Source organism: Sinocyclocheilus rhinocerous, unplaced genomic scaffold (genome assembly GCF_001515625.1).
Source record: "Sinocyclocheilus rhinocerous isolate Xijiao unplaced genomic scaffold, SAMN03320098_v1.1 scaffold497, whole genome shotgun sequence".
NCBI lineage: Eukaryota > Metazoa > Chordata > Actinopteri > Cypriniformes > Cyprinidae > Sinocyclocheilus > Sinocyclocheilus rhinocerous.
Window position 1 is genome coordinate 725,500 of NW_015633189.1, and position 15,809 is coordinate 741,308.

At 36.9% G+C, this 15,809-nt stretch overlaps 1 protein-coding gene across 1 annotated transcript in view; it reads right to left on the bottom strand.

Annotated features, from left to right (window-relative positions):
- The window catches only part of LOC107743785 (voltage-dependent T-type calcium channel subunit alpha-1G-like), a 163,081-nt gene that overhangs the window by 121,037 nt on the left and 26,235 nt on the right, over positions 1–15,809 (bottom strand). The window contains 1 exon segment of the mRNA XM_016557185.1: positions 1,130–1,227. Within this exon segment, the coding sequence (XP_016412671.1) occupies positions 1,130–1,227 (98 nt within the window).

A 15,809-nucleotide genomic window follows, 5' to 3' on the forward strand; every position in this document is an offset into this window, starting at 1 on the left:
ATTATTATTATTGTTATACTTTATTCTCAAATGATTAATGTTAACAACATCAGCATTGGTGACTATGAGTATAGTGTGTATTAGCGTGTAGATTTCAATTTCTGCACAGTCTAATCTAATTGTCATACTCTTCGAATTCCATATTAAGAGATTCTTTTAACCCAAAAAGCAAATTATGCTCCCTTTGAACTGGTTTTCTTTAAAATACAAATCTTGTGTAATCCCAGGCTATCTGTAATCAGAAGCACATTTATAACTGGAATATAATTTAATTTCATTCACATGTGTTAATGTAAACATAAACACATAATCCTTTCTGGATTACAATCCGCCGTCAAAATGATACATTTAATTATTCTGGCTGGTGTGAGAAAAGTCTATAAACGATCTGCCACCTGCAGGATCCTCACATGTGATAGCCTAGTAGCCGGGACAACTTCTTTACGTTTACAGAAGTGACGTAAGGACGCAGTGGCATGCTCGAATTTCCCGCGAAAACCTACCCGTACCACTCAAATTAGAAAACATTATTATAAGCTGACCGTTGTGAATCGGGCTAAAGTAAGGCGATAGTTTCGAACACTGGCTGGTTATGTACTAGCTCAAATATTGATTTCGGATCATTTTTAACAAAAAAAAGTTACGAACTGCAGCTTTAAAGTTACTTATCTAAAAAAAAAAAACTGTTCTTTGTTAGTTCATGTTAAGTCAGGCCCATTAAATAATATTAACAATTAAAACTTTTGGTTTACCTAATGTATTATTAAATGGTGAAATTAAAAGACTAATACATTTTTCATTATTTAATGTAAACTATTGTAGTTAACTAGGGATGCACAGATACCGATACTGGTATCGGTATCGGCCCGATACTGAGCTTCTGTACTCGTACTCGTTAAAATGCCCCGATACCAAACGCCGATACCACACAGCATGTGATAAGTGCCATATTCAGACAAAGAAACACCGACAACAGAACAACAGACAGCAGAATGGAGTTATAAGAGATTAAGGATGTCTACGAAGTCGGGCGAGTACTGGAAAAAGTGGTATCGGTGCATCCCTATAGTTAACTAATGTTAGCAAGCGCATTTGGAAAAGTACATTTGGTTGCTGATATTGTACTCACTGGGTACTCGGTTGATAGCCCGGAGAGGTCGAAGTACTCTGACTGTTCGAACCGCAGAGAAACTAACATTCTGCAGGTTGAGAGAGTATTCCAGCATCCTGTAAACACACACAAATAAAAAGAGTTTCAACTTTTAATAAAGCAAGATATTTGATTGTATGCATATACTAATGAAGACACATTACCCCCCATTTGCAGTGCATCTGTTAATTAATCCACATTTTGGATTTTATTGGAATTCTTAATATCACCTGAAGGCAAAAACTGATCTGATTTTTAAACTGATGAATATCCTCCATATGTATCCCTTACTATGGCAACAAAGTGTAAAAGGCCAGCAATATTTTCAAATAAACACTGACAGCCCAGACACATTAGTGGCGTGTTTTCTGCCGAACTGCCAGCGCCATACTGTAGATCAATCGAAAGTTATCAGGATTCATCAAACAATTGCACTGAATCGTTTTCAATTAGGTCAAAGAGAGGTGGAAGGAAGGTTAATGTAGAGCTTTCGCAAACAAACACATCCACAGCTGCTCTGCACATGTGAACTTCGGAGTGAGGCACATGAAAGAATCGCATGTTTTTGTAGAAAATAAACAAAGTGAGTGTCTCTATGTGCCTGTGAGCTTGCAACCGTGTAATTGCAAACCCAATAACCGTTTCTGGCCATACAACAACTTAAAGTGGGGAAAAAAGTTAGCATTTCAGTATGTATCAAGTTAATACACAAAGCTGATGTTGATAAGCATATGCACGTTAATGAGGGTTCTCGCGGTCACATGGTCACATGCTTAGATTAAAGCTGCGTGATCTGGGGTGTTTCTCCATTCTTTCAAATATGGATTGAGTGAAGTCAGTGACGTGCAAACAGTGCGAGCCCCATTAGCCAAACAGGGCAGTGAGAAAATGTGTTCTGACTTTGTTACTCCTGAAATGTGCAGAACAGCTTTGAAGGCACTGATTGGGCTTGATGGAAACCAGCTTTCGACTGGACTGCAAAAATAATAACAGTGGTGACTATGACTAAAATTTGAAGGAATGGGAACAGAGAAAACATGAAAATATCAAAAGAGAAGGGGAACACAGGAAGTGTATAGGGAGAAAGGGCAGATTTGAGAGAGAGGGACAGAGAAAGAGAAAGCCGTCGACTCGAAGGACAAAATGCCTGTAAAGGAGGAGAGAGACAGGAAATGCGTGAGGACACTCCGCAAAAATGTTCCCAGCGAGGTAGGATGTGTCTAAACAAGGAGGACGTGTGTAAATGTGATATCGTCAACAGCCTCTTACTTCTATTGTACACACGTATGAATCACTAATATGGCTGCTCGCAAACACAAACAAAAAGTGAAGTGTCAGGTCCGGGCATTTGTCCAGTCAGCACCTAGACCTCACTTCTGTTATCTGTTTATGTTTGGAACGGCCGTGGTGAAGGATGACACACCTTCCCAGAATCACTCTGTTTCTTGAAAACATGGTCGCACGATCAACAACAGCTCCACGCTGCGTATACAATGCCAGTTGCGAGGTCACTATAATAGGAAAAGTATGAGCGAGCCAAGGGTCTTGGATTCAAAACAAGTGTGGCCTTCCACATCCATTAGAAATCCGCTCGAATCAATCTCCGGCTGCACTCGAGAGAGAGAGCTAGCGTGCTGTTGTGTCTTGTTTGAACAGCTCCGCAACAGACTATTGAAAGGACTGAAAGACATTTAAATTCCTGCAGCATTAGAAATACCAGCTCTTTTGGGACATACTCCATTTCATACGTTATGAACCAGGGTTGTTCTGTATGATCAATGCAAGATTTGTTGGTTTACATAAAAAGGTTGCAACAGAGTACATGCAGCATTTCAGATGCTTTATGCTTCTCTCTCACTCTCTCTCTCTTTCCTTCCTCTCCAATTCCCTTGTGGTCTTCAAAGCAGCCGTCCTGGCTGCAGTTCAATCAGAGCTTGGTGTCTTCCAACACCTGGCAGGTTAATGAGGGGAGTTTCAGAGGAGGTTCACTTCCGAACAATCAGCTCTCCGTTAAGATAGAGAAGGAAGATACCCCTAACAACACACGCACACATAACCTATCCTCCCTTTCCCTCTCAGGGTGTATTCACACCTGTCTTGTTTGGTTCGATTGAATCGAACTCAAGTTCGATCTTTTGGGCAGGAGTGAATACAGCAATCGCACTTGGGTGCGGACCAAACAACCGTACCGAGACCCAGCTGAAGAGGTGGTCTCTGGTCCGATTCCAATCGAACTCTGGTACGGTTCGTTTAAGGTGTGAATATGACCCGACCTCGATCCGACCCAATTGCAGAAATAACGCTCAGAAACAGACAGCTTGCACATGTAGTGCTGTTTTTTTGAGTTTCAATCACTTGTTTTTAAACCACAATGCTTAAAAATGCATGCAAATGATGAGTTTTCATGACCATGGCGCACACCAACGTGACGGGAGCGCGCAAAATAGGCTAAAGCTTGCCGCAAATTTACCATGTATATGTTGGGGGGAAATAGTAAGGATATATTTGAATTATTTATTAATAAACTAGTGTTTTCTGAGTCAGTGTCGCAAAGATGAAATTGATGATCCTGACTCGCCATCTCATCATTGGACGCGACTTTAGAAAGAAATGCATCTTGGATTACATAATGGAAGAGTTTTTGTTTTGGATTTGAATAATTTCATTTTGTAGTCATTTAAAGCTTTCTATAGATATATTCATCATGTCTGTAAGGAAAATATTTGCTGATTTTTGGTTCATTTTTGTGAAGTGCTCCTGCTCAAGACCGAGGCGGCAAGCGCATCCTGTTTGTTTTCTTTATTTTAAAAAAAGCACACAAATAAAATAGACCCTTTACAGTTCCGAACGATGTATTATTCTTACTTTTATGAGCAAAAATGACGGCGTATTTAATTTGTTTCCACTGATATCCTGAAGTGCGCTTCAGCTTCCACTCTCCACACAAATGATAGGATATATCGCACATTTATCTAGGTTAAATGTTTAAACTAACATTGTGATATGCTTTAAGTATTTTATATCTATAGATTTTATTTTCGGCAAGTTGTAATTACAACATCGTATGACATTGTCTCATATGATGCTCAGAAGTTTCTTCATATTGTGTTAGTATCTGATAACACCAAATCAGTAAAAGAATAAAAATTGCACTACGAAAGATTTCCATGAATAGCTTGTTTTTGCACTTCCTGTTTTCCCTGCTTGAGAATTTCTGTCCAATAAATGGATGACCTTAGCACACGTGTAGTTTTGTTTACAATTTCTGGTTCACTTGCAAAAAGGGCAGTGTGAAAGCGAACATTGTATTTGGTCCGGACCAAAGCAAGTGAACTAGCGGACTTTCCTGGTGTGAATACACCCTCAGTCTGTCCATGTGAATTAAATTATTTGTCTTATTTCTTGTATCTTGTTTTAGACCAACTACAAATACAGTGCATCTGTATGACAAAGGGAGACTAGTACAGTTTAGCATAATGCTAGCAACACAAGTTTTGTTCGCTGTGTTGATGTAGTTATTGTTAGAACACATCAAAATGTTTGTCCTTTCTTTGAATTTGATTTACTATTGCTAATCAGAGGTACACTTCAACCGATTTTTGTCATTTGAACAGTATTTTACTGTAATATGCACAGTAAGATACTGTAAAATATGTATACCGTATTTTACTGTAAACAGCAAAGGGTTATGGGGAAATATACAGTCACTACTGTATTTCTTCACTACTGTAAATGCATTTACAGTAGTGAACTTGCCCGCAAAAAACTGACCAATGGCAAGGCAGATTTATTTTAAGGTGTTTTTTTCTTTTTTCTTTTCTTTTTTTACTGTTTGGTGGAAATGGCGGTAAAAGGGCAAAAGAGAAATTATGGACTGTTAACTCAACAAAAAGGTTAGTATATTATTTATATTTTATGCAAAACAGAGATATTTTAAGATGTTTTCACTTGTTAAAAGCAAACATTATTCATCTTCTCATTTTTCATGTCGGGAGTTGGAGCCTTTTTTTCTGATTGATGGCCGGATTGCTGTCATAACGGTGATAACATCGACTGATGAGTAAGTTAATGTCGAAATAGCCGAAATAAACTTTAGTTAAACCAAGAAACATAACGTTTGTACGTTTCGCTGCCCTTTATTTCAAGTTAGCTAATCTGGCGAGTCGTTACTTAGGTATAACAACGAACTAACGTGAAATACTGAGGTAAAGCGAGTTAGGCAACACCATTGTTTAAGTGGAGATTTTAAACAGTATTTTCAAGTACTTCGTTTGTTTATTTTCAAGTTTGTAGTCTGGATGTCATCTGCAACGTCGAAGGTGTATTTTGGAATCTCTTCTTGTGAATGCCATAGTATCGATTATAACATTGACTGGTAAGTTAATGTTCTCCACTAACTCACAACGGGTTGACGTTTTAAAGAGAAGGCACGGGATAGCAATATATTGATATAGCAAGTTTTGCTAACAAATATTATAAATGTTTATTTTATTAAAAAATGTAAATTCTATTATTGTATGGTAGTTTTTTCTTCTGATCATAAACTATAATAACACTAAAATGCTGTTGTGACTCTGTCTGTTACAGGAGATTTCTCCAAGCAAAAACACGGATGCTGACTATGAGGGGCAGAATCATCATATAGCCAGCTGTCCATTTTACAGAAGAGCAGAATTAGGTAACCAAAAATACATTTTGTTTTATATTACATTTACATTCATGCATTTGCCAGATGCTTTTATCCAAAGCAGCATACATTGCATTTAAAGTACACATTTTATTGAGTCATCCATTCCCTGGGAATCAAACCCATTATTTCAGCATTATAGCACTTTGCTCTACTGATTGAGAATGCATTGTAAAAAATTGTAGGTGTGTTCAGATGTAGTATATAATGTTTTTATTAACATCAAAGTGCAGAGCACCAAGTTTGACAGTTGGGGCAAATTCTGTGAACACTGGTTTGAAAAATAAAATAATATGAAAAATAATTGTAGGTTAATTCAGACAATCAACCTTTGTGGCACCAAATGAAAGTCGTTGAAACATTGTGACATTGAAAGTCACAGATCAGATGGGATTCTGGAAAAGAGGGTGCAAAGAAAAAGCATCAGCCTGAATCCCATCCTGGGTTTTCTCACCAAAGAGCAAAGAACACAAACTAATTTTTACTGTCTGTCTGTCTGTCTGTGTCAGACTCTGGTCTGTGTTTTGTGTGTGTTTTGCTCCTCATGTGCCTTCCTGTGTTTCCATATTTGGTCATTTTCCTGTCCTTGTTTAGTTAATTGTTTATTCCATTCACCTGTGTTTGTAATTATCCCTTGTATTTAGTTTCTTCCTGTTCTGTTGTCCCTTTGTCGGGTCTACTCGTTACGTGGATGTGTTTCCTACTGTCTCCAGTGTTGATGTACCCTGTGTCTCGTGGATTAAAGACTGTTTACGTATATTCCTCGTCTCCTAGCTCCTTAGTTCCTGTTATCCTCGTGTGTGTGTGTCGTGACAGTCTGTCTGTATTGATTTATTGATTGATTGATTGATTGACTGATTAATTTATTTTATTTTATTTTTTATTGTTTTTGTAAGGTTTTACTTTTCAGTATGTGTATGTTTTGCCATGATACAAAGTCCCCAGGGGACTGTGGTGATGCCCTTTTTTCAGCTAGTGCATCCTAGAGGTCAAGATTCGTAATTTGTATTTTTAAAAGAAAATGTTCAACAATTAAAAATAATATTATCAGAACTAATGCTCATGAATTAGTGATTTTTATGGGGTTGGGGTGGTAAAAAAAAACAAGGATTACATTGCTTTACCACAATTTGATTGCTTTTTACAGGTAAAAAATGTTTAAACTAAATTAAAAGCAACTCCAAGTTAGCAGTATATATGCGCAACTTATAATGCAATAATGCTGCCTTCTGTATCGGAAATGTCCGAGTTCACCAAGTGCTTTGTTGCTGGAAAGAATTTGAATCATGGAGGACGGCAGGTTCCTTCTTGCCTGTTTCTGGGGGAAATCTCATTAAAGCCAAAATGTATCGAAAATATTTAGTCAGTATAATTGTGAATAAAATACCGTCCCAAACATTACCCACATGATCTAGATTTGATCGTTTCAAATTAATGCTGTTTTGACTGTGTAAAATACATCAAATATAATTCAAATGGTTATATATACATGTATAAACATACATGACTGTAACGGCAAGAGAAAGCGATGCTGATTCAGTAATGCTTAACAGTCAGTATACAGCAAGTGTTCTGTCCTCCACCATGTTTATGGCTGCCCAACTTGGAGACTTCTCGAAAGTTTATTTCACAAACACCACATCTTACAATCCAGTCAACAACCAATGGATAGAACCAAGGCCCGCCTATCATTTGTTTTCCGATAATCAGCTACACTTAAGTTTTTGCAACTTTAAGCAAACCTTTAAGGTCAGTACTGTATGAGTGCCAGTGATCTGAACAAACCCTTAATGCTACACTCTTAAAAATAAAGGTTCTTTATTGGCATTGATGGTGCAATAAAGAACCTTAAACATCCCTGAAATCTTTACATTGCTATGAAAGCTTCTTTCCGCCACTGAACAAAAAATAACAAAAGTAATTGGAACTTTTTATCTCACAATTCTGACTTTTTTTCTCAGAGTCGTGTGATATAAACTTGCAATTGTGAGTTATAAAGAATTGCGTGATATGAATTCGCAATTGTGAGAAAAGGATCTGACATGTGAGCTGACTTTTTTCTTCAGAATTGAACTTTATAACTCACAACTGCTAGTTTAAATCTCAAAATTCAGAGAAAAAGATGTCAGAGATGTGGGATGTAAACTCTTCGTTATTTTTTATCCTGTGGTGGAAACTGTCAGACTCTGGTCCGTGTTTTGTGTGTGTTTTGCTCCTCATGTGCCTTTCTGTGTTTCCTTATTTGGTCATTTTCCTGTCCTTGTTTAGTTTAATTATGATTCTGTTCAGCTGTGTTCTATTAATTACCCTTGTATTTAAGTTCCTGCCTGTTCAGTTTCCCTTTTGTCTGGTCTACTCGTTACGTGGATGTGTTTCCTACTGTCTCCAGTGTTGATGTACCCTGTGTCTCGTGGATTAAAGACTGTTTACGTATATTCCTCGTCTCCTAGCTCCTTAGTTCCTGTTATCCTCGTGTGTGTGTGTCGTGACAGTCTGTCTGTATTGATTTATTGATTGATTGATTGATTGACTGATTAATTTATTTTATTTTATTTTTTATTGTTTTTGTAAGGTTTTACTTTTCAGTATGTGTATGTTTTGCCATGATACAAAGTCCCCAGGGGACTGTGGTGATGCCCTTTTTTCAGCTAGTGCATCCTAGAGGTCAAGATTCGTAATTTGTATTTTTAAAAGAAAATGTTCAACAATTAAAAATAATATTATCAGAACTAATGCTCATGAATTAGTGATTTTTATGGGGTTGGGGTGGTAAAAAAAAACAAGGATTACATTGCTTTACCACAATTTGATTGCTTTTTACAGGTAAAAAATGTTTAAACTAAATTAAAATAAGCTCAACAGTACTAATACTGTAAATGACAATATGGTAATAATACTATAAAATACAGTAAAGTCATTAATGTACTGTAACTGTTAATTCAGTGATAATACTGTAAACATTTTACAGTAACTTACTGGCAAGCAGTGTTGGGAAGGTTACTTTGCAAATGTAATAGGTTAGATTACAAGTTGTCTTATTTAAAATTTAATAAATAGTGTAACTATTTAAATTACTGTACTTTATTAAAGTAATGTAATTGATTACGTTTGATTACTAACGAATGTTATTAACAGTTAATCATTTTCAAACCTTTTAAGCAGGCAGGGTTAACCTACAGTAGTACTCAACACTGATTACTGTCAGACTTTCAAAATCATTCATCACTTGAATTAAGATTATAATAATTGAATTTTAAAGCACAGCACTGGAATGCACTTTTAAAACACTGGAACAATTTTTTATCACTCGCCATGGTGGCAACTCTTAGTTTGCAGCCTAAGGCTTTCAGCGGCAATGTGGATTGATGTAATTGGCAGATGTGGTGCGCTGCAAATTCAAACGAGAACCAATCAAAAGCATAAGAATAGCATCTCTTTACTAAATGGCAGGAGGCATCGTGCACATCAAAAACAGGCAAAGCAACAAATTAATATTATTCAACATATCCTAGCTTTTTACAGAAAATATTCAGATGCAATCATTAACATTTTCATAAATAACTGTAATTTAACTACACATTTTTTTCTCAGTAGCTAAAATGTATTACAGCTACATTTATTTTGTAATTAAATTACATAATCCTGTTACATGTAACTTGTTACTCCCCAACACTGCCAGTAAGTTACTGTAAAATTTACAGCAATCTCTTTACAGAGTAGGTTTTATTATGGGAAGAACCGATTAAACTAAATTTTGGACATGTCTCTGCAGATAAGGTGAGTCATATATTACTGGATGTTTTCCTAAGAGAAATTTCTGGAAGTTTCCTTATTCAGGAGACATAATCAGAATGATTTTTTCTAAATCATTTGTAAATCATTTTGATCATTAAATTGATCAAAAGTGACCGTAAAGATATTTACTGTATAATGTTACATAAACTAAAATGTAACCGTTTCCACAAAAATATTGAGCAGCAAAACTGTTTTTAACTGTGATTAAAAATATATAAATTAAAATTAAAAATTAAAAAAATATATTTTGGTCAAATAAACGTAGCCTTGGTAAGCATAAGAGACTTCTTTTAAAAATATTAAAAATGTTTAAAAGGTAGTGTACACAGAAATGCTTTCTGCTCCGTTTTAGCTACATCCTCTAAAAGCTATTTTTCTAAACTTTCAGGAAAACTAGAAAAAAAAAAGCATACAGATCGCCTAGCTAACAGGTGTGGACTAAAAGCTACAAAACTTCCATTTTGATTTCATGGGGCTTGTCTAGTTGTCTCAGCTCACAAACAGGGACCAAAAGAGAGATTCCAACATACAATATTTCTCTTCAGTTTTATTTTTCTGTCTTGTACTTCTCTATTTATTTCTCTCTCAACAAGCTCTCAGAGACAATTGCTGTCAGGGGTGTTCTTCTGTTTTTATGGGATGGGACAGATTGATTTACTATGGTCGGAACAGGATAATCTGCCCCTAGCCTCGAATTCAGAACAGCAAAATGACAAGTTCCTTTCTGTTTCTCAAATAAGTGTTCTTCAAAACAATACCCCAACACCTAAGGCAAGCAAGAAACTTCCAATTCAAAGTGAAATAATGTCTGAGAAAGCAGCACTACACTTCCCACCATTTTAATGAGGAATAAAGTCAGGTTTTTGTTCTTTCCTTCTTTTTTCCTCTCTGTCTTTCCCCTCGAGTCTATATACAGTATACTATGTCAACAATGACCAATTGTGGGGCCCCGTGGTCACTTTACAGAATAATAATCATAATGGAAGCTAATGCAGACGTATAACTCGAGTGGATGAAGAGGAAACCAGATTTGCTCTGTGTGCCTCAGCTAAAGTGCGTTCCTCTGATGGGTCGAAAATAAATGAATGAAGGGGACCTGTAACTGGCTTTTTCCTTGAGGAAACGTTTGATAAACTTTGTTCAGAATGCTTTGTCCTTGTCTTGTCCTATTGACAAGGTCTGGGTCTGAACATAATGTGTGTCAGCAGCGGGTCTGGACACAGCCAAAGCAGCATCATTAAATCAGAAGCAGAGGTGGACATTTGGATTCTCCTCTCTTTCATGAGGACAGTGGTTTGATGGTTGGTAGTGGTTAAGAATTGAAACAGCAGATGACAATGGTGAGATTTCTTAGAATATAATTTGTTTGTTTTTTTTCCAAACAGAGTGTGAGTGACGAAGGCCATGATCATATGAAGCCTGAATATTTCATAAAAATTACCAAATCAAATGAGAACCTAAAGGGATACCTTTACTTGAAGAGTGTACAAGTATGCTATATGGGGACTTTCAAGCTTCAAAAAACCTGCAAAAGCAATATTAAATCATCATAAAAAGACATGCAGACTCAAACACCATGAGTGAGTGAATGATTTTTAGGTATAATATCGCTTATTATTTCAAAGCTATTATTTCAACAACTCTCCTAACAAAACAGTTAGTAAAAGCAAATATTTTGCTGTCCTACTCTTTCCCTTTAGGTTAGTACATGGATCTCAACCTAATGGATGTGTGGAAGCTCTCAGCCATCTGTTCGTATCTGTGAATGACTGCGATATCAGCTCCAGGCGTCTCCATTTACAAATATGAGAAGAACTCCTAAGATGAAAGCGCTGGATGCTGTCCAGTGTCATCAACAGCTTCCCGGCCAAATGGCATTCCTGAAGACTCTTATACCTAAGCACGGAATCCTCATTCAGGCCTGAGGAGACTCCATTAGCACTGGCGATGTGCTTCATGACTAGGGCTGGGTATCGAGTTTGATACTTTTTAGGCACTGACCGAATTGCCTCGATACTATCGAGTATCGAAAAATGTCTTATAGTTTGGTAGCAAATTTCGATACCTAAGGAGTTAATCAAGGAAAAACACTAGGTGTGTTCGATTTGACATACGCTGCACAGATCGATAGGTGTTTGACATCAAAGTACAGCGATAGTGATTCGAAAGCTCACAGAGCTTTTTTGGCCATATAATGTTGCTGAAATATGTTATTTGTAGCCTTTTATACCAAGCTAATGGCTACACCTGCTTAGCATGTGTCATGTAAACACCCTGTATTGTTATGAAAACAGGCAGAATCTCATGAAAATCACATACAAATCATATACTGTCGTAATCGTGTGTTTATTAGGTTCATGTTTCATCCATAGAAATGTTTTTCTGGGTTTCTTACAGAACTGAATGCGGAAGTGTAATGGACATTCGTCATAGGAGACAGGGTAGGTTATGAATGCGCAATATGATTGACATATGAGCAGCTAATGAGCTTCCTCTGAGTCAGAACAGTGATCGTGGATGAGAAAATGCAAGCAAACAGCGCTAGAAGCATGCAGATAATGCTCATTATTAAATCAGTGGAAAATGAATAGAAATTCATTTGCTATGCATTTTAAAACAATGCACTATTGTAAACGTCGCCTAAAAGATGTGGAAACTGAAAACTATTTGAACTTTATTAAAATTATTTGCACTGATTTATTGTGTTGGTTACATTTTGTTCCTTTGTGCTTTTTTTCCTGTGCAGTGGCTCAACAAGCTGATTTTTTTATTTTTTTTATTTTTTCATTTTTTTTGAGGTAATGTAATCTTGTTAAAACATTTCTTAAAATTGGTATCGAAAGAAGTATCGTTCAGGAATCAAGGTTTCGGTAACGAAAATTTTTGAACGATACCCAGCCCTAGTCATGACCTGATCTGGAACGTTTACTGTGGTTCAATCTAGAGCAGACCTGCCTCTAAACTCTGTTCTTGGTTGTTAGCTAAAATAGAAAAAAAGTAAACTTCATTAGCTATTGTTGAAGGTTTTGAGCAGTGAATTTGTGAAAGCGTCTAAAGAGGTCTAACTGAGCATGTTCTGGTGACAGTCACACAGAAGACAGTAACTGTCAGCTTTCTTGACATGAACGATGGCAATTATGTTGACAGGTTGTGCTAGCCTTAGAACTATTGACTTGACCAGGAACTGACAGCTGTCTACATGAAACAAAATAGATGTCAGGTCAAACAAACCAGAAGGAAAATAAATTATCAACATTTTCTCACCAAGACATTCATGTGAAAAGGCCATTAAGAGATAGATAAAATTATTCTTACTATTAAAGTGAAGAAAATCTTCAAATAACTGTAATGTTTTTTTTTAATAGTGGAGTATTATGTCCGTCAATCCTGGCTCTCAGGGTCAGCTTGCTGGGTTTAAAATGAGCGGTAAGTGTGTACCAGAAGCGAGTTAAGGGGTCTTTCTAACTTAAAAACCTGAAATGCCTCCAGGAAGACAGTAAGAGCCTTCACTCCCTTGTATCGGCCAACTTCCAGGCAAGAAGTTAATGATACTGGGGAAGGTGAAGGAAAGGTGGAAGGGGGAAGAAGATGTGGAAGATGAAGAGGAATAAGAGGTGAAGGGGATTTACTGTAGATGTGGAAGCATAAGATTTTTAAAAAAAGTGAAAGAGGAAGACAACAAGAAGTAAATACTTGGAGGAGGCTTTAGAATTAGTGGAATGAGGAAGCTGAAGGAAAAGACAGAAGATTAAGACATTTGGTCCTGGCCTTAATGGTGAAGCTTCCAGACTAAACATACATCATATCCCAGATGAGGTACATAACATTCAGCATATCATTAGAGAGACTGATGAAAACTAATAGTGTAAAAACACCAGGTTTTCCAGTAAAAGATAAATATTTAAGCAAAAATAAAAGAGCAAATTTGTCTTGTATCGGTTTCCTCACTAGGCCAAAGTTGGCACATGACTGCACGACATGAACACTTTGTGCAGCCGTGTAGTAGAGAAAGTGCAAGAGAGAATAATGCCTGAAATAATAACATATTGGTTCCTTGTCAAAGTATGCAACATTTGGTAGAGCATTATGGAAAATCTCGTAAAACTCACCTCCATCAAGGTTATGGCAAAGTATGCTAGAAGAAATTCTAGAAATGCCTTTATAGCCAATCTCTCGTTAAAAATCACAAAAGCTTTTCTGTCTCATAGAGCATTTAAAAAGCCCTGAAACAATCCATGAAGACACTGTCACAATCCCTGTAGAAGTCCTGTAGATTTGGAATGTTTTGTGTTTTTAACTCAGTGTGTGTGAAGACTCTGTGGATAGGAAAAGGGCAGACTCATTTAAAAGTGATTCGGCAGAAGTTGCCAAATCACTACGGGTGTCTGAAACTGATACCTTGTCTTTGGTGGGGTGTATTGAGGGTCCGCATTCTCTAAGGTTTTGCTTTGAAAGATTGAGAAGGGAGAAGGCTCGCCTCAATGTCTCTGCAGATGAGACACACAAAGACATACGATCCAGAGCAGAGCAGCCAAGATCTTTGGACTTCTAAGCTGTCTGGCTCACCTCAGATAGAAGGGAACAGAAGATTCAGCAAAACAGTGTCTTAGTGAAGGGAATTTTGGAAACTGAGGCGTCCAGTTGAACCACCAACACCAATTAATTCAAATAGTAAGCAGGCTAAAGTGAGTTTTAGACTTGTGATTTATTGCATCAGAATGTTCTCCAAAAGGAAAAAAGACAAAATGTTAACCTTTAAACTGAAACAAATGGTTCATATAAACCATGCTTCCAAGTTCTCTGGTTTATAATGAATTACACTTTTTATGTTACTTTGTTTGCCAATTTTTGCCAAATCCCAAAAAATAAAAGAATCTTACTTAGAAACAAGGCCTGTGGTTCTGCCATGATTTTTGGACAAGGTACTACATTGGACACTGGACAAGTACCAAGTACCACATCTTTTTGGACATGTCACTATGGCACTACCATTGATTTTTGCAACATGATATTCTTGGAAGTATTTTGGAGTATCATGGTAATACCATTTCAGATTCATGGCATATCTAAAAAAAAAAACATGGTATATTACCCGATACCATTACTGTAGCAGTGTACTTTTTTGTTAAGGCAATAACTAAACACTTGCCAGATTCTTCAGAAGGTGCCACAACTGATAAACTGCTGAGAATGTGTAAGATGATAGAGACTGTGATAAATTACTGAAGGTTTTGGTGGTAATAATTTCATCTGGAGATGTATCAAAAATCCCGGGGGAAACTTGTTTAAGCCAACAGTGGAATAAGCCAGCAGTCTGTCATTCTTGTATGGTTATCTTGTGTATACTCTTTGGATGATGTCTCCTGAATGTGCATCCATAAGCGCCATATGCTAGCATGATTTCCATCTCAACAAATAATCCTATGAGATTACCAACATGACACATGAGGTTAGGTCAGAGGTAGTAAATCTGGCAATAAAGCCCATGCTGCCACTGAGTCATGACTGACAAGCTTCATGGAATGGAAATGGGAGTCCTTGCGTTTCTTGGAAAGCACACATCAAGCCAAGTCAATGCTGAGCGCGATTTATGTGTTTGTGAACATGCACATGTATGCATGTGTGTGTGTTTGTGCTATGGTTAACAAATCACAAATCTTTTATTCACTAAGCAGCTTGTCTTTCCTGACCTTTCATGGCTTTCTCGAAAAGTTGTAGATCTGTATTAGTGATGCACGTTTTCTTTACTATATTTTCCAGGGCACACATTTACACAGCTAACTGTCTGTATTTAATACCAATCTCTTTGTTTAATGGTGTTTACAAACCTATGTTATTGATTAGTGGTTCACTCTAAAGTGCCTCACACAACAACGTGCCCTATTTAGAAGACTTGAGACGCACACATACACAGAAACGTAGAAACTGGCAGTGATCGAGATTATTCTGACACTCACAAAAACACTGAAGAATTGTGTGACGTGACTGATTCAGAAGCACAGGATGATAACTGGAAGAACTGGCCGTATCCCAGTTCTGTCGTTACTTACCCGCATGTTGTTCTAAACTGATTTGCTTTTATTTCTACTTAAAATAATTTATTTTACTTCTACTTTAAAGAATGTTTATGTAGCTCTTTAATTTCAATAATGACCACGTCTTTCAAAAAAAAAAAAA